The sequence below is a fragment of the Sceloporus occidentalis genome, unplaced genomic scaffold (genome assembly GCF_023333645.1).
Source record: "Sceloporus occidentalis isolate IW3139 unplaced genomic scaffold, rSceOcc1.0.p SCAF_22, whole genome shotgun sequence".
Classification (NCBI taxonomy): Eukaryota; Metazoa; Chordata; class Lepidosauria; order Squamata; family Phrynosomatidae; genus Sceloporus; species Sceloporus occidentalis.
The window spans coordinates 5,215,779-5,235,902 of NW_028317002.1; the positions used below are offsets into that span (position 1 = coordinate 5,215,779).

Consider the following 20,124-nt stretch of genomic DNA (forward strand, 5'->3'; position numbering starts at 1 on the left):
ATAAATGTAGCTGATGCATTTGACTATATATTATATATATATACAGTATATTATATATGTATTCATTATTGGAGAAATATAACATGAAAAAGTAGAAAATATTAGGAGAATATATGCATTAAGAACTAAGCTAAAAACTAAAATCCTGTGAGCTACAGTGATATCTAAAGAACATTATGTACTGTATACAAATATTCAATTTACATTAAGAGTATAGTTCCTATCTTCCTGAATAACCAGTAGCATGTACAATGTATAACAAAGGCAATTGGCAACCCAAAACATCACAGGGCAGAAAGATATTATTCTACTTTGTGACATCTGGACATTATATGGTTAAGTTTGCATGCAAACCCTGATTGCTTAAACCATAACTCATTTTATGCAATTTTCTCCTGGTACATCAATAAAAACTGCCAACTTTACTGGTTAAACAATCTAGCTAGGAAAAAATCATAAAAAATATGGTGATTATTGTTACTGTATTCTTGATGTAACAGGGCAACAGTTTGTATGCAGAATGCCATTTATATTTCCATGAGCCATCTGGAATATTTAATGATGGAAAAAATAAAGCTTTTAGCGAAAAGAGAGAAATATTAACATTTTTAGCCAGTTTTAATGAAACCGTCTTCAAGAAACCCTAGCCTCACCCATCCTAATGTGATGGCCATTTGGCTTGTGCAGCTGTCAGCTGGGATGGATCATGAACCCTTTACAATGCATTGCAAGCATGTTAAAGCACGCTCCCAAGGGTGCGCACACACTACTTCAGGTGGTGTTGCCCAACAGCCAATGGGTAGCAGTCTCTGAGAAACAAAAATCTAAACAAACTGATCCCAAATTAACAAAAACAAGAAAAATCTGGTGAATACTGCCCTTTTCTCGATGATCGAGGCACACACACAAATAAAATACCCTTTAACATTAATTTAGAACACCGTTCTATATCATACTTGTATTTACGAATGTTTATCGTCGGTATCTGGAAGCACAGAGTTGGCCCTTGTTACACAATTTCAAAACGTAAATCAATTGAGGAAAAATGAGCGATTTCAGACTGACGCACAAGAAAAACACATAAATCCAATGCATTACCTTCGCAGATGGCAAGAGTACCGAGTACTTATTTTCTGTGCAGTCACTTCTACAAGGAAATCAATAACTAGCCTTTACAGTAAAAAAAAACAAAGTTGAAAGAGTGGGTGTTGTTCGTTACCCTACAAAGGGGCTTTGGAGAAATCTTGGTGCGGTGGCGCGTAGTGTTTATATTTGTTGGGGATGGATGTGAAAAACATGTTTTTCACTGAAGGTATGTACTGCATGTGTCAGACATTTATTCGGTAATGGATGACAGCTGACTAACACTCAACACTGCAAAACATGAAGGCAGCTTTCACGCTGCCAAATCATGCTAGGATTTCAAGGTCAGTTGGAGTGCTATTTCCCTAGGGAGCTGCTTGGAAGATCCTGGCTTGAGTGCGGTGTTGTGTTTCATGGTATAATTGGCAATTGAACAATTTACAGAGAAAAGATTTAAGAAATAGTTTGTAAACATACAATCTCCTTGCCTTGTTGAAAGTCAGGCTCCTTTACAAATTGGTTGACTATGTATATACATGTCACTGTTTCCTTCAGAAGTGTATTTACAGGGATCTATGTTCAACAATTTTGTCCCCAGTGAATGCATGTTTCTCTCATTGCACCACTTTTTTATATACAGTGGATAAGAGATATGTGACTTAATAGTAAACACTGAGCTGTTGTGCTTTTAACTTCATCTTGTCAAGAAAGAGGACGATGACTGTGCTACTTTCCAATGAGGGCATGGGGTCCCCATTCTTACTTTTCTGGGGCTATGCTTGCCTAAGGGGATATGTAGCCTCTTCTTTCCCTTTACAGTAAAACCAAGTGAGGGCTGGATCTTTTGGTTCACCCATAAAAGAGGGAGACAACTGAAGTCTTCAAGGGAATGCAGGAGCCAAAACTACAACCCACACCCCCTACCAAACTGCAGTAGCATGTTTTGCTGCATCCACTGATCAGAAAATCCAGGAATCTAGAACATAAGGGCAAGAAGCCATCTGTGGAACAACACAACTGGTGCCATCTGCTAATCTGGCTGTGACTCAAAGCAATACTCTTCAATCCCACGTTAGGAAACGCAGGTTACCAAATGTAATCATCTCTGTGGCATTACATATATTTTTTAAAGTCACACTAAACATTTTGAGATATTCAATAAACTTTGCTAATGTGTATTTCGAAAACAGATATGTTGTAAAATGTAAGTACAGTTACATTATAAGATGATATCCACAGGAAGAGAAGAAATACTTTGAGAGCTTGGGCATACTGGGGAAAATGTCATCAGATAAGGGTTCAAGCTTACAGCAGCTGTAACTGTTTCAGTTTGCGTTCTATCCTGGCTTACAAAAAAAACTCTGTAACCAAAATAAATGTAAATAAAAAGTAGCATTTTTAAGAAATAAATTCAAAAAGTAGAAATGTTTGTCTCATTCAATGCTACAGAGAGACTTGCCTACATCTGATTCCAGTGCCTCTAGTGGTCATATCTACAGTTGCACACAAAATATATAAACATACTCATGTGTACAGATAGATATGTATACCATATATATCCTGAAAAAGGTTCTTGTTATAGATGTGAACCAAGAAAAATAATGACATGGGAAAATATTGTTATATTATAAATAAGCACCACTAATAAATTGTACAACTAAGCCTGGAAAATTTCAAATTATGAAATGGGTCAATAAATTAGTTAATATAAAAATGTGTGGTCAATCACAAAAATATCAGAAAACATCCAATTGTAACAAGTACATGATAGGTATCAAACACAGCTCCAAAGCATCCTACTGCTGTGAATTTACGACACAGAACAACTTGCATTGCCTTTTGCGGATCAAACCACAAAATGATTTGCGGATCAGCGGGGGTGACATATGAAGAACAATTCTTAACAAGTGGATGTATCACCATCAACATCCCTATTGTGATTATACTACTTGAAACCAGAATTGTTCTTAATAATAAAACAACAAAATATCTTGTAAATCACACGTTTTAAACAACCACAGATGGTTATACTTTATTAGAGTAATAAAGAAGCACATTGATATTTAAAAATATATAATAAATTAAGCCCCAAGCATGTTTTTTTTTTTATATCACATTTGTGCTGGTTATATTATTACTTTATAACTAACAAGCACAGATTTTCTGCATGCTACTCCCACAATTTTGGATATCAGCTTCATAAATCATCCTAGCTTGGCTATATACTGTAATTAATAAGCGAGGGTGACCTATAACTGCCAAGATCACTTAATACCGGTCATCATCAGACCCTACTGATGAACAATCATCAACACTGCGAAAGAAATAGGATGCTTTATGTTTCACATTGCAGTGTCATTAGATGCCTGGTGTTAAGGTGAGAGAAGCTTAACACAGTGTCGGTGGCTGCCAGCAAGAGGATTAATCAGGTGGTTACATCACAGATAATAAAAGGCCCGGCTTTGTCTCATATTTCATGAGCGTGAACTAAAGTGGCTTCTGATATGATTATTCACTTCAGCACAATTAATATCTATTAATGTACTTTATATTCCTCCTGGCTCTGCTTTTCCTGATTAAACAATAACCTTCCCATTTGTATTTTGAAATGATAATTATTGCATTTCAAAGACATAATCCATTTGGTAAATTATTAAGCATATCCGATTGTGATTCAGAAGTATAATGAAAGCAAAAAAAATACCGAAAATTAAAAAAGGTAAAAAGGTACACGACATTACAGTAAATCACACATTGTACTTAACTCTCTATGTACCTGGCCCGTCTGTAACACTCTATACGCCCACTGATGGGATGAACATTTTGGTAGATGGAGGACTGCACAAGTGAGGAAAGCAGATGACTGCCACGTTTACAGTTAGTATTTTGTCTTACCGTAGCTATGTTTTTGGTGTCAAATCTGTACTTAAGAACCAATGAGAATGCAGGGACAATACTATCCCCAAACCAAGTTCTAAAGCTCAAGCGAGAACATAGACCATATACCTTGTGTTTTCTCAACAGTGCTTGTCTTAAGAACCTACTCAAGTGAGCACAGGCTGGTTACTCAGCGCCTTTCGTTCAGACCAATGCGAATAAATTATTTACCTAGGTTTAAATGACAAGAAACATAATACCTGTATCACTGCAGTGGCAAACTGGACAAAGGATACTTAGTTCACCTTTCCATCCAATATCATATATATATATATATATATACATATATATATATATATATATATATATATATATATATATATATATATATCTACATATATATATATCTACATCTACACACATATATATTTCAATTTCAGAGCAGTATGATGAAAAAAATCTCTCTTACGGGAAAAGAAAGAAAAGGCACTCTGCTTTGCTTCTTTCTCTAAAAATAGCACTGTGACTCAGTTCTCTGTTGAGATTTTGCTACGTCAGTTAGGTGTGAATGCCTAACAAGATCAGTCTAAGACCTCTACCCTGTCATTTCTATTCTGGTGCATTTTTTATTTTATTTTTTGCTCTTGGGCGTTAAAAGACCTATAAGCTCACATAATTACATTATATTCACGTTAAAGGTAAAAAATAAAAAAATAAACTTTTTTTTTTTTTTGCATGTTAGCACTGTTAACCTTATCTACTTGACAGCCAGGTGATGACCACTTATAGAAAATTATATTATCACATATGATGTTATAAAGAATAATATTTTTAACACTTGAAGGATTTACTACTTGGAGTTAGATTACTTTGGGTCAATTAATGAAGAAGGACATTAAAAATACATCGGAAATTCCAAATGAGCCACATATGTTTTTAATGTGTGTTATGAAATAATCTTAATCCAATATCAATGGATGTATACACTAACAAAGCTATACTTATTTCAGCTTTCTCATTGTATACATGGTGGGATGGGGGCAGAATAATAAGAACAGAAGTCTTTTAAGGGCCCTTCCAGACATCACTTGCATCTTCATACATACGAGAGCTTTCAGCCTCCATTACGGGTATTTATTTATTGTATGCAAATTAGTGGACAGATTTGTCAGAATTCCCCCAATGCTGATCTCTGGGGAATCATCTCTTGATGTCTTCTAAAAGTTCTGTACAAATTTGTTCAGCCCTGTCTTTTAAAGTTTAAAGCAGAATGGGAAGGCTGAGAGATCCAGCTGATGTGTCCTTTCCACATCTTAAAGGGCTTATGAGGAAGTTGGAGGGTTTTGTGGGTTTCCACTTTATTTTTTAGGGAAAAAAAATTGTTAGGAAAATATTTATATATCAAGGTAATTGCATCAGAAGATATTTAAGAGGTTGTTGACTTTTTCTTTGGTCTTATTGTTTTGTTTTTTTAACTTTGGAAGGACGGTAGGAATCTCATTGAGGAACGTTTCTAGCCATATATTTGTTCACTCAATTCCATATGGAATTTAGATAATACAACTCATTAGAAGAAATGAGTGTGTTCTTATGTTCTGTGGCAATAGAAGCATGTCATATACTAAACCCCAGACCTACTCTGTAGATGTGGTGGTATGGCAAAGACGTGCTGGTTTAGGATAACCAAATCCTCCTTTGTTCTTAAAGGAATAGGACAGATTGACAGATGGATAGATCTAGTGTGAGTTTTGTGGAGTAAGGAGCTATACAGGTTTTGCACCCCAATAAAACTCAAAGCACAAATATTGCATACAGTGGACGGGGGCGCTTTGTAACTCGATTATACATTTTAGTGCTGTGGAATGCGGTAACATGAATTATTCTTAGTATACAGTTACTTACAGGAAGTTTTGGGGAATCCCCGCAGTAAAACTGGAGAAAAGACCTATGATCAAACTTACAACCATTTCAACGATACATTTTCACTCAGCTAAAATGCTTGGCTTGTGAACAGTGGATTTTTTTATTTTTTTTTGCTATTGTCTTTTTAAGGTCTGTGATCTTCATATACCCCAGTACACACACCAAACAGAATAAATGAATTGGAAGAACTGTTGACCTGTCTGTTTGCTTTTATTCATCTGATTGTGCAGATAGTGTATTAAATCCAGCACCCTGAGCTGTTGTATGGACTATGACTTTTAACCCTCTCACATCTATTTACACAAACACAGACAGATGCTCTTATGGCAGGGACACCCAACAGCTCCACTTACAGAGTAAAATACAAATGCAGTCACATTGCACAGTACATCTACCAGCCGAAATTAAAGAATTTAAACTGTTCTTTAGACTGGCTTAAGAAGATGTTTGTATAGTGTATCATGTGTTATATTATTAATTTAGATTTGTAGGTTTCCTTCCTATTAATAATTGTATCCATTTCTAATTCCATGATAGGCAGTGGCAAGTGATCGGTAATCAACAGTACTCCATACAAGCATTAGACAAAGAACCAGATGGTAACGTGAGCCAGGGTGAAAGTTCAGAAATATGATCGCAAGCTTGGAGTTTAACAAATGTTTAACAAACTTTTAATATTTAAAAGGGGAATCCCAGTATTTGAAAACATTAGATAACAAGGTCATCAGCTTGATTACCCCCACTGTGTAGGTAAAAACCTCAGAACCTGTTATATTCCAGATAGATGTTTAGTCCATTGGCCTCCACAACAAAGATAAACATATCTAAATATGTCAAAGCTCCGGCCATACTCCACTAGAGCTAGAAAGCTCTCCATGAATCAGTAGACCTCTCTATCACTAACATGATAAGGTCTTCTCCTTCTGAACATAGCAAATGCTCTTGTGCTCTTGTCTTCACATAGGTGTCCTGCTGCATTAAAATACTTACTATTTGAAGTCTCTGAAATGGATTGTCTCACCTGTTCCAGATTCATCAATTGTATTATTCTGGCTACATCAGGAGCCTCTGGACTTTAATTATTAAATTATGTGCTCCTGGTAAACCACAGTAAGATAAATGTAAAAACACCTAAATTATACATCATGAATAGAAAGCCCCACTTGTTTTTCCTGGAAGCCAGCAGTCAATTTATTCTAAGAAATTGACAATTCCCTTTTAAAGCAGAAGCAAGAGTCCCAACAAAAAGCTTTAGGAGATCAAACCCCAGCTCCCCAGCTCTCCTCTCAGTAAACCATGTATGCTCTTTATTATTGCAACATAGAAAATCAACATATATAAACAAAAAGCACCAAACTATAGTAAGCTGTGTAAAACAATATATGCCGCTCCAAATGCAGGGGGAGCAGGCTTACTCTGTCAGCAGACAGGATCTGGCGTCCAAGCTAAAATTAATACAAATCGAAGATGCGAAGAAAGCGATCCAACGCTGAGGAGAAGGAGAACTCCAAACTGAACACAATCCAAATAACTCCACCAAAATCCATACACGAAAGGACTTTATTAGGTGGTGATAAAGAGGGGGTTCAATCAACAGGGAGTAGAAGACTGGCCTAACTCATATAGCCTTTTTGGCTTGTAATCACGGGCTCATTTTGTGTACAGATTTTGGTGGTTTTTGGATTGTGTTCAGTTTGACAGCCTCGTTCTCCGCAGCGTTGGATCGTTTTCTCCGCATCTTCGTTTTGTATTGCATCAACATATAGCCTTCGAGGCCAAAGGGATGTGCAATGTGATTTTTCTTTAATATGTAATGTGGCGTTACCGTATCAGGTTTCCAGTGCTTAGCAATGAGTTCGTTATTTAACCTAATCTGTGCTCTTTTATCAATAAGATAACAGAACAAGCATTGCTATTTGTTAACCTCTATTAGTAGATGTTATTTGAAACAAAAAGGCTGGTCTGGCAAATGGTCTGACTGGAATGACAAATTATCTATTCTTCCTCCATACCACAACTGCTGACCTCTGACCTTTTATCAAGCATCCTTCTCCTCTGTCTCTTTTACCTACCTCACCCCATGCCCCTAATCAATGAAAGACCACTTTGCCGCTATAGTAGCTAATAGTATACGATTATATTGAATGGTTATCACATGGGCTGTGAATCACTGTCTAGCTCTGCATCGGGAGTCTGTTATAAGATCATTAAAAGCTAACTTAACCTGAGTACACTTCGTAATCTTGCCTTTGGCCCAGTGATCCACCTCATAAGATGCCCTGAATGCACATAATTATTACTTTATAAACCAGTTTAACCTTTCTAGGAAGGTATTGTTAAATTGTTACTCTACGTGAGAATTGGAGCCATACCTCCACAATCCTGGTATTCTAAACCTAAAAGAGTGGGATTAATACAATGATTGTGCCAATGCAGTAGTATACTACTACTACTATATTCTCTTCTAAGCACAGCCAACTCTACTAGAGAAACATAGAACATCCTGCATTCTGATTACTTCCTTTTTGATTGTGATTTATAACTAATGTATGCGATATGTCCTTCACCCGGAGGAGACATACTGCATGTGCCTGTATGCTTGACACGTGTTATCTCTTTCTGTAGAGCAGCTGGATATTCTACCTGGCAACTAATACTCGTGCAGGCTCATTTTGGCTTTGTGAGTCTTTGTGAGCAGCAGGATCTCTGTTATCCAGCTGTCAGAAAATAGAATTCCTGACCAGAGCGGCAGAAATATCATTGCCAGGTATAAAATGTTTATGAGTTCTTGTCATAAATCCACTTATCTACATTTTTAGTATGTCAGCATTTCTTAGACACGACTGGAAAATGCTTGCAAAAATTGGTTTATTTTTTTCTACCACTTTTAATATAGATGATTTTATAGGTGATTGAACTTCAAAAAAAAAAATTCATTTGCTGATGCTACTATATATATGGAAAACTTGGTTTGTGATTTCCTTATTGCAAGTTATTTGGCTAAATGTAGCATCTTAAACTTACCACAATTGCCCTTAAATTTCCCACTTATACCCAGCAAAAATCCTGAGGTAGAAAAAGAGGGTCAAATAAAAGAAAGACGAACAGAGGGACACTTGAGAATAAACAGAAGATGATTACAAACTTCTGGATATGCCGGTTGTCTTATGTTCAGGATAGCCTTATGAACATGCATAAAGCAAAGCATCGCTGTCATAGCTTTTTTAGCATAAGTATTTATTGAGCTTGTACGTTTTTGCTTGTCAATCAGCACCGTATATATAATTGTGGATAAGCCGGCCCTCTAAATTTCGATCAAAATACCTTGAAAAATGTGTTACCTGCAGATAAGCCAAAAACTGTTAAAATAGCAAGACACTCATACTAACGTACATGCACACAGGCAACCACACTAACACACCTAGTCACACAAACATAAATATACACGCTAGACACCCTGTGAAACCTCAGCCTGTGTTCAATGCAACTTGCATGGGAGGAATAATCATGAAGGCCTTAAGAAAAGGAAATTAAGATACATTTCCCCATGGTATAAATATAAAGTGGTTTTTTTTAATCTGTACATAAAGCTTATTTTAATATATCAACAAAACTACATATACTTATTTAACTACATTAATTTATAAAGCGCTGGCAGATTCCGCAGCGCTGTTACAGTCAGTAGAACAATTTAGAAACGCATACAATGACAAATTGGTGCAAAGGAGAAGAGGGCCCTGCTCTTGCGAGTTTACAATCTAGTTTAGTGCGTGGGACTGTAAAATGTTTCATTTCAGAAAAGACAGATCAGCTTGAAACCCTCATTGAACATACTTTGTGTAATTCATTATTTATTATGTCCATATGCTCTCATGTTTTATCTATGTGAAGATCCCTTAGTCTTTCCAAAAATTGTTATCCTATAAACCATGTACCATTTTGGTAGATTTGGTTTGTACTTAATCCAGAATAGATATCCTTCTGGAGGCAAGGTCTCCAGTGCTGTACTCTAGCCATGAGACTAGTCTTGGATTATTTGAAATATATTATTTATATAAAAAATGACTACAAATGTGCCCTTACACTTTACAACTGCTGAAAAGAGTGCCTGCTGTGTGTAGACCCATAAACAGCATTGTTTGCGTAAGGTATTCTGATATGGCTGTAACCCAAAGCTGCTGTTATGGACTACTCTTGCTTTGAAAATCTGGACAAATAACGAGCACATCTTGTGCCCAGCAATAAGATACACATAAAGCAGTCACTTCTTACAGCGACTACATTATAAATCAATTACAAATTTATTGTATTTGGTCATTAATATTTAAAGTTTAACTGATCGGGCCATGACTTTTTCCTTCAATAAACTCTAGAATCCAGGATTTCACATCAATGGTGCGGTAACATAGCACAACCTTTACATTTCTATTACCTACAATCGAAAGGATTTTCAAAGAAACTTTTATGCAGAAAGATGATTAATGATGATGTAATCCCTCACCAGAAAGGGATTAGAACAAATAATTATACTGCAGCAGGTTCTCATCATTATCATGCTCAATTTAGAGATTTATACTGCATGTTCCCACTGACTTGAGCTGGAGTCTAAATTTTTACTGTTTTCATCGGTTCATGGAACAAAGTCAGCAGCTACCTTCATGGGGAGTACAGATCTCTGGCAATTTAGCCAAGTCTATCCTAATTTCAAAAGGTTATGGTAGGTCCTCATGTATTGTTGCTTCTTATTTGAAGCAGGGTAGAATTGTTTTTAAATTTATTCACGGGTCCATATAAAGAAGAACATAGGTAAGTAAACAAGGAGATTGGCTTCCTGCTTCCTCACAGCAGGCGGGCAGGCTGTTCCAAGCTTCCTGCTCAGCATGCCTCCCAGAGAAGGCACAGCCGGAAGCCAGAAAAGAGAGAAATATTTATTTTCTAAAACAGCATCTGCCCTTAAAGGAAGTTGGTCTGCTTCCTCGAAACATGCAGATGTAGTTTACGAAAAGAATAAAACAAAGCATATAAAGAACAAAACCTGTAAAGATAAAACATCTTTTCAATGTGCACCTGTACTAGTCTCAAAGGTATAATTTTAGGACCACTAAATGCATCCATGCATTTGCCACCATTTACTTTGTATACATACACACACAGGTGTTTCCTTGTACACACATGGTACACAAATGTTTGACGTTTGATCAATTTGTCATCAGGATCCATACCAAGGGAACTTAATAAATTTTACCTGAAGTCTCTGGGAGCCGATGCCGTGAATCACAAATGGTACATCAAAATTTCCAGATATTTTCATCTAAAGCACAGGAACTCAAAATCAATCATGACATTGGTTGTAATATGGTAAGATTTTATTTAGAAGACACCCTGAAATGTTGCAATGGAAGCACTCTGTTTAGACAGAAGGAAGAAACTGCTCTAATAAGGACCCAAATACCCTCCCATGGGGCTTGACCTGTAATCCATTACATTTATGGGAATATTTCACAATAGAATCCCTCTTTTAAAGGATCATTGGTAAGGCTGTGGATCTGAGGGAAAATGAAGACCAAAGAAAGGTTGTGGCGACATACAAAAGTATATCATTGGATTGTACTGTCTGGAATTCGGCTCAGACTAGGCCACTTGGAGGAGATTAGATACATTCCCAGAGACAATGGTGTATAGTAGCAGTTATCTCATTATTGATTTTGATATATATTGCCCACACTGCCCACTCTGCTGTAGCTCTGTACCCACATTTTATATTTACGGAATCTTTTACAGAACTGTCACCTTTCCTTAACATCAACCTCTATCAAATAACACATTGCCTGTATTGTCGTTCTATGGCAGCACAGAAGCAACTCAAATAGAGATTATTTTAATGGATTCATAAACGTAACATAGGTTTTCCTTTTTCATCTGTAAGAATGATCATCAAAATTTCCTATCCTACCTACTTTTGATCCAAAAGAAGGCAATATTAATAAATATTAATATTGTCAGTAGGTTTTCTAGCAATGCATGCTAAGCACGTTTATTACTAGAATCAGAACAGGAAACCTTCCATGACATTTGGCATGTTGTTCCTTAGTTGCTATGTTAGTGCCTAGTGTTATTTACACCCAGTATTTGCTATGGTTGTGCATTGTCTTTCCTAGCCAACCTAAGATGAAATCAAAGGTGACATATGAGAAACCAGAGTTGACATATGAGAAACCAGAGTATTGTCGCAAATACAGATACATTTTGCTATTTTTGTGACTGTACATGGCTTCTGTAAGAACCATTTGACACCATTTCTATCAAAATTGTTTGTGATTATGACACACGCTGCATCATGTGTGACAGTATCAGTATCATATTTCAATCACCATAATGCTTCTTGGTTGGGAAAACTAGCTGCACAAATAGCAGAGGAACATGGGTAGATGAGTATTCAGAACTTTTTTGCAATAATGAAAAGGATAAAAGTATGGTGGGAGTTCCTCTTAAAAGACCAAAAGCTTGACTACTGTTGAGTGTAAATACCACATAGTAAGGCTGTTCATGTTGACTAAACAGATAAAACATTAAACTAATTCAGTACTCCTTTCAGCAGTGTGATAAATTAATGGCAATGTTGGGTGGTAAGTATGCAGGCATGCATTTTTCTGCAGCAGAGACCTTGGAGAGGGAAATTATATTAGCCACCCACACAAGCTATCTAAAGTGATAAAATGCTCCTTTCCTGCTTAAAATTATACAAACCTTTAAATAACATGGACTTTTGAGATCTACCATACAGTCATTCAATTTGTTTTTATTCTACCTTTAAGCCTCTGTGTCAGAAACGGCACACTTTATTCTTTGGTTGTGGCAATTCTCGGGGACTAGTCATGTTCCTTTGTGATGGGATACTCGTACCTGAGGTGGTCAGAGTAATTAATAGGCACTGGGTACCTGGGCATGGTCTGGGTAATTGATGGGGCACTGGAAGCTGGGGATAATTGGTGGATAGAGTAATTGTAAATGATGTGAAGGCAGACGTACAATGGATTAATGTGGCCAATGCAGATACACGAGTTATGTGAGCAAAAAGTGGTTCCTGGCAGTAATGTGGGTGCACAGATACCTAAACTTAATATAGGAAAAGGTATCATGTCTGATCCCTAACACAAGGTGTGTGATAGAAGTACTTATTGGGTTCACCAAGTAGTTTTTGGAACATAGTAATATTTGAGGGATAAACAGCAAAACAGCACAGGGGTAACATGTTTCCAGGTACAAGGGAAGGTTATTTCTGTAAGAGAAGGGAACCTGTGGGAAATGGTGAGTAACAAATCCTCTTATTAGGACAAACAATCTATATGAATAGGTTCAATAGAATTGGCAGCAAGATCATGGAGGCCCATAGGCAGGGGTAAGTGCAAATTATGGTAGAGCTACTACTGGGGTAGTGAAGGTTCTATCCTAAAACATTTTCAAGAGTATGTTGAGTGTGGTGACTGCATCTGGATATGTTAGTGTGCATGTCTGGGTAAGCTAGTGTGTGTGGTTATGCTAGTGTGCGTCTCTGTATGTTAGATTGAGTCTGGATACGTTACCACGTATGCAAGTGTCTGAGTGTGTGTGTCCAGTTGTGTTAGTGTGTGTGCAGGTCAGTGTGAAACTGTAATACTATTGCCATTTTCCTTTCTCACTTCATGACATTTTGTAAGTTAACATATATTGTTTTCCCAACAGATGTTTGGGTTATATGTTCTTGTGTAGATGCCGCATCGAAACTATGATCACAAAAAAATAACTGAATTTATGACGCTTCTTGAAAATATTTCAGCACAAATTCTCCTGTAGATTTTTTTCTCTGCTTAGCATCATGTGTGTTGTGCTGTATATCAGTGTTTTACAAGAAATAGAATAAACGTTACAAATTTTTCACTTTACTCGCGGCCCAGACTGTTTTTCATTCGTGTGTGCGTGGGAGTATCATTTTGTTTTTGTTTTCTAGTCACAGATTTATACTGCTTAGATTGTTTTTATATTCAGCTTTGCACTTATAATTCAAAATCTAAAATAAGTGTTTGTACAAGCATCAAATGTGGTGTCAGTGACAAAGGATGATAAGACTTTGTGGACATGCCATCCTTTTATGTTATCTCATTCTCCACTGGCACATTAAGTTTATTGAGCGAAAAAAAGAAGAATGGTACATAGAGCATACTGTTAACAAACAACATCAGCACTGGCTGCAACTATCATTTATAATTGGAAATAATAGAAATAAATGTTAGAACACAATTTCAAAAAAGGACATTAAACCATTAAGAAAAAACCTGCATTATACAATCCAAAAAGTTACCTTTTATTAGCAGCCTTTTGCTGCATTTTAGGTATACAAATGACATATATAACAGCAATACAGGTTAACAAACAAATCATTTACTTTATAACAACCACGAACTGCGGTGTGATGACTCCATATACCCAGGATATGCTGATGTTTCAATTAGGTTTCTGTTCGAATAATACTTACACACTTTAAGGCACAGCGTCACACTTAAAATTACTTTATGATATATAGGTTTCATTTTTTTAGCTGTATCCACTGGGTATACACTGAATTCTTGCTTTGTTTTATGTTTTGTATATAATCAATGTCTAAACATAATTCTCTAGAACCAAAAATATCTAGTCTTTATATAATGTGCAGCATACCTGCACAATTCTTGTTTTTAATAGAACTGGGTGAAAATATTCATACTATATATTTTTTTACTTGCATGCATCCAGAATATCCTTAAGCGCATGAATAATATTTTAAAATGTTAATTGTTATACAATGTATTATTTACACAGTTGGTTTATTCTAAATCCCCAGATCTCATAAAAAAACCTCATTGTTTAAAGGGGAAGCCCAGTGGAAAATATTTTTCTTTGAACATGAAATAGTGTTGTATACAGGGAAACTTTATTTTATTTTGTTCCTATATGCCATTGTCATCAGTCATGTAACATTTTGGGTAACTTTCCCTCAACAATCACTACACAGAGCCGATTCTTTATATGAATGCCAATGAAGACCTGGCTGCGCAATAAAATACTTTCCTCTCTAGGCTTTAATTAATGAGAGTCAGTCGGGGAGATCAAGACTGAGTCATTCTCTTGTTTGCCACAGGCAGTATAATAAGGAGTAAAAGTGTCTGTCTTGCAGATTTGGACTAGAGAACATACGAATTGCTAATTTGCAGCTGCCTGAAAACATACTATTCTGCAGAAAGTAGAACTGTTTTTCAAAGAAAGCATGACAATATGGTTGGAGTTCCCCTTTAAGCAATATCAAGCTAAAACATGTCTTCCTACATATTCACTTGATGATTTTACATCTAGTAAGCTAAACCACTGGCCTGACTGCCAGTGCTTTCTAATTTCTCTATTTGTGGCATACTAGGAGACTTGTAATCAGAACTGAGATGTGGGCCGTTCAACACTCCTAGTCTCTTTATTCCTCCTCCAACACTGCCTTTCTTTTTCCCACCTGCCCCATTATGATCCCACATCCCAATCGTATAGTGCCCTATCCTCTTTAAAACCCCAATACAATTTAATTAAAAGGAACTGAGCTTGTTTTTTGTCTACAGTTTCTAAAGATCTGATACTTTTAAGATCTACTTTTATCTAAATTTAGACTGAATAAATGGTTTGCGTTTCCAGTCATGTGTTATTCAGTCCTTTTGGTTTCTGGGAGACTTGTTCCATTTGGGATGGTATGGATGACTGCTTTTACTTCCGGTATTCACATTGCAACTCCTGAAGAAATCAATCACTATTTCTGATTATTTATATTTGCAAAGCTTGGCATTGATACAGGTAGTCAACCTTTCAGTTTCACCTTCTCACTAAGTACTCCTTATTTGCCGATTATGTGTCTTACCGTGAACAATACATTGAAAGTTTGCTTGCTTTTGGGTACTAACTGGATTTATTACATTAATATGTAAATTTTAATAATAATTGAAATAAACACTGGGTTCTAGAGTTCTTCCGACGACAACTGCTTTCAAGTCTTTCACTCTTTGTGGAAAAGAATTAGAATTACAAAAAGGCATTCTGGTGCAAATCTTTAACAAGTCTTATCCAATAGCAACCACTTGAATACTTCTTCTGACCATCACATTGGTTGCTACCAAGATAAAATTGTGACTGGTCATCTCCACAGATTAAAAAGGAAAAGCTGTTTAAAAGGCAACGGAAGAAGTCTGTAAATGTTAAGTCTGCACATGAACAACAGACATCTTCAATATTGTTTTATAGCAGTGTCTTATTCCTAATGGCACCGTTGTGAAATCAAACACATCATCACTAGCATAAAGGATAGACTAAGCAAGTCTCTAAACAAATGTTGTACCTGCACATAGAAAAAAATGCCCAACGCGTTCTGCATCATCATAATTTGCTTTCACAATCCCCCTTGTGGTTAATCTTTCCCTTTGGCATAGTATGAAGAACACACATCAAAAGCTATGCTCTCTACCTTACTTCCCCCCCCCACAGGGAATTAGTAAAGCTTTTGATTTTTCTTTCCCTTCTTTTGCATTCAGTTTTTGAGATGATTCACATTCTGTGAACAAGCACTTTTTACTAGCAAATCTGTACTCCACACTTCTGATTTTTTTTTTTAACCATATACTGTGCCAATGTAGTGAGAGAAATGCCTTACCCAAAAACCCCTCTTCATCGACAATGATGGTATAATCCTCTGGTGTTTCCGTGAGACTGAAAAACTTGCACCTACAAAAATAAACAAAAAACACAATATTGATAAATATTGTTACAACAGTACAATAAAGTATTGATTGGTCACATGATGAAATGGACCTTTACTTGTATAAATCTAACCTAAAGAATGCTAATGCACTAGTCAGAACTTTAAATCCTAAATTTGCGGTTATTTTGCTTTATATGTGTCCTCATTTTGGCATGATAAATACCTATAAAACAGGATTAGCCAGCCATATTTCTAATACACATCTTTTACAAAATGGCCATATATTAAGGCAAACCATCGACTGCTTTGCACTACAGGACATACATCAAGTGCTTTGCTTTTATGAGGTCATCATTTTTAGGTTACTTTTTTGACATAAGTTACTGTGATCTTGTACAATTTGGTTCAAATAACCATGCTTTGGGCAAATTAGTTTTATAATCACTGTTACTTAGCCATTTTAGGGCCAGCAAGAAAATACTCCAAAGTAGAAGCTAAAAGGGCATCTAAGTGCCCCATACAGCCCCACCAACAAATAATTTACACTTGTAAGTACTTAAAATGTGCATTGTTTGCTTTCAATACATTTTGGGTGCTTCTAGCGGCCCATCACCAGAATGAAAGTACTCCCATGGAAATCAATTGCTTTCTGCACTTGCACAGGGCTCTCCTTAGACCCCCTGGAACTCCGGTGCAAGCCAGAACTGGCTGGTGGTTAGTATGTGCGCATGTACACTACTGCATGGGAGATGCGTTTAACTTAATCCACATTCTGCAATGTAAATAGCTTGGGCAAATGGCTCTTTAGGTTGATATATGATCAAGTTTTTTCTCTGGTTTCATTCTTTTTTGCATGCTTTTTCTCCCCGACAGGCTTGCGGTGTTTGACTGTTGGAAAGCATATGTCTTTGCTTTTATTTTGGCAGCTTGCAGAATGTTGATCACATGTGTTATTAGATCAGCACAACCTTGCTGAGGCGAAAAGCACTCAAAACACGATACAATTATATAAGTGTTCCTCATTCTCACTCCCCTCCCAGACACAATTATTTCAGTAATGAAAGTGGTAATAATAACTGCAATGTTTGGCACTGCCTTCCACTTCTCAACAAGCATTTAATCTATATTTTCAGTAATTAAACTGTTTAAACAGCAGCCCCTCTTAGTCAATTTACGTTATTGGCCGCAAACACAAAACCACAACATGACCAATTTTATAAGTGAGAAAATTTTATACAGATGCGATCTAAAATGTACTCTGTCAATGGCAGAATATGACAAAAAAAAAAACAAGTAATGAAAGAAAAAAAGGTATAGAAAAAAAGAGGAGGGGGAGGTTGTAGAAAACATATAGACATTTACTAAATGTCCTAATCATATTCACAACAGATAGTTCTAAACCTTGCTGTATATTCCCGGGACCAGTTGTAAAATATGCCATGCCAATCGCTGTACAAAGTTATTCGGCTCTTAGGTTTAGGAGTAGAATCTGGTTTGTTGAATTAGGCAACTCCAAAAAGATACCTCTGCTTGAACCTTTAAAGACAGCAGGTGTTTAAGTATGAGCAAGAAAGACATCAGATTCAATCTGAATATATGTTTGTTTTATTATTTAAAGTCAATAAGGAACAGTGAGGTCTGGTTGGAGTTCCCTTTTTAAAAACAAAATGCATAGCGGTACATAGTAAGCTCTACAGGACGGGTACCTCCTTTCCTAATGTAATCATACATCATGTACCCGGATTGTAATCAATAAGTATGATTACTGTGCTTCTTACACGGCAATACTCACCTTTATTATACTGTAAGTGCTGCGTATATCAGTTATATAAACATAAATATACATACAGGTGTTAGCTCATTGTGCCACTGACTATTGAGAGGCATGTATGGAGAGGTAAGAGGGTAAACTAAAAATCCTGTCCATAGTCCTACATTAGTGCATTTTATTCTTCATTAAAATACACAGCTCAAACTACTGAGATATATATATATATATAAATATTTATATATATATATATATATATATATATATAATCTCTTGTTTTTACCCTTTAAAACATAATATGACAACTAATCAAGATACATTAGTGACATTAGTTGCAAACACCCTTGGGAGTGAGGATTAAGACATGATATTTTCAGCACCTTTGATTAGTTTGCACAAAGAAAGCCTGTGAATTAAATTAGAAAACATGAACAATGTGCAGTTCTAACCATTAAAGAAAAATTGCACTTTTTAGTAATCTAACTTAAATTATACACTATGGAACTAAAACACGTGGTACAATTTTCTGACCGAAGGAATGTGTAGAACATTGTCAGTAATTTATAAAGAGCCTTTTGCGAGCATATGCGGTAAGAAACAAGACATACAGAAACCCTAGGAGACCAGAGGGAATGAGATTATTAGCTCTCCAGAGCTCACCAATAGAGAGATTGATAAATACCGTATTTGCCCAAATATAGGCCACACTTTTTTCCCCCACTGCGGCCTATATTTGGGGTCTAGCGCACGACGCCCGGGACATGCAGTTCCGGGCGCTGGGCAGGCAGCAGGGTTAGGATACAGATCCCCCGCAGCGGTGCAGGGGACCTGCATCCTACTCTCCGATACACAGCCTCCCCTGCCAGCACTTCCCACGGGGGGGGGGGGGGTGTCGGCACGGGAGGTTGTCTAAGCGCATCGTGCAGACGTTCATCGGCTGCGGAGATGCGCGTGTAAACAACCTTCCGGCACCGGAAGTTGTATACGCGTATTGCGTAGATGTCCTCCGCCGGTCCCGCAAGACAGCCGGGAGTCTGCTCTGGTAAGTCTTGGGGGGGGGCAGAGTGGCTGCATATCTCGGGGGGGGGCAGAGTGGCAGCATATCTTGGGGGGGGCGGAGTGGCAGCATATCTCGGGGGGGCAGAGTGGCAGCATATCTCGGGGGGGCAGAGTGGCAGCATATCTCGGGGGGCAGAGTGGCAGCATATCGGGGGGGGCAGAGTGGCAGCATATCGGGGGGGGCAGAGTGGCAGCATATCTCGGGGGGGAGGGCAGAGTGGCAGCATATCTTGGGGGGCCAGAGTGGCAGCATATATCGGGGGTGGGGGGGGCAGAGTGGCAGCATATCTATCACAAAACTTTTTCTTTAAAAAAGCACCAAACTTTTAGGGTGCGGCCTATATTCGGGTGCGGCCTATATATATATATCCGAGCCAATACGGTATTTGTATTTATACAAACACGCGTCTGAACATTAGAGTTCTAGAAACATATATTAATTTTGGGCACCTACTTGATACATGTTGGTGGTTAGATCTCTTTATCGTTTTACAATTTCTCTAACTATATGTGAAAAGAAATCGCTAACCTATGACTAATCAAGAATCTCAATAAAGATACAATGTGTTTGTGAGCTGACGATTGTGGCAGGAGTATACTTCAATGTTAACACCGCTTGTACAACCATGAAAATTTGATGACATACAAAATAGTTAACAAACCCCTATAT

The 20,124-nt window shown here is 37.1% G+C and overlaps 1 protein-coding gene across 1 annotated transcript in view; it reads right to left on the reverse strand.

Moving 5' to 3' along the window:
* LOC149300917 (cytosolic arginine sensor for mTORC1 subunit 2) overlaps nucleotides 1–20,124 on the reverse strand; it is a 74,841-nt gene that overhangs the window by 18,861 nt on the left and 35,856 nt on the right. The window contains exon 2 of the mRNA XM_089484648.1: nucleotides 16,580–16,650. Coding sequence (XP_089340774.1) covers nucleotides 16,580–16,650 — 71 coding nt within the window. The remainder of the gene's footprint in view (nucleotides 1–16,579; nucleotides 16,651–20,124) is intronic.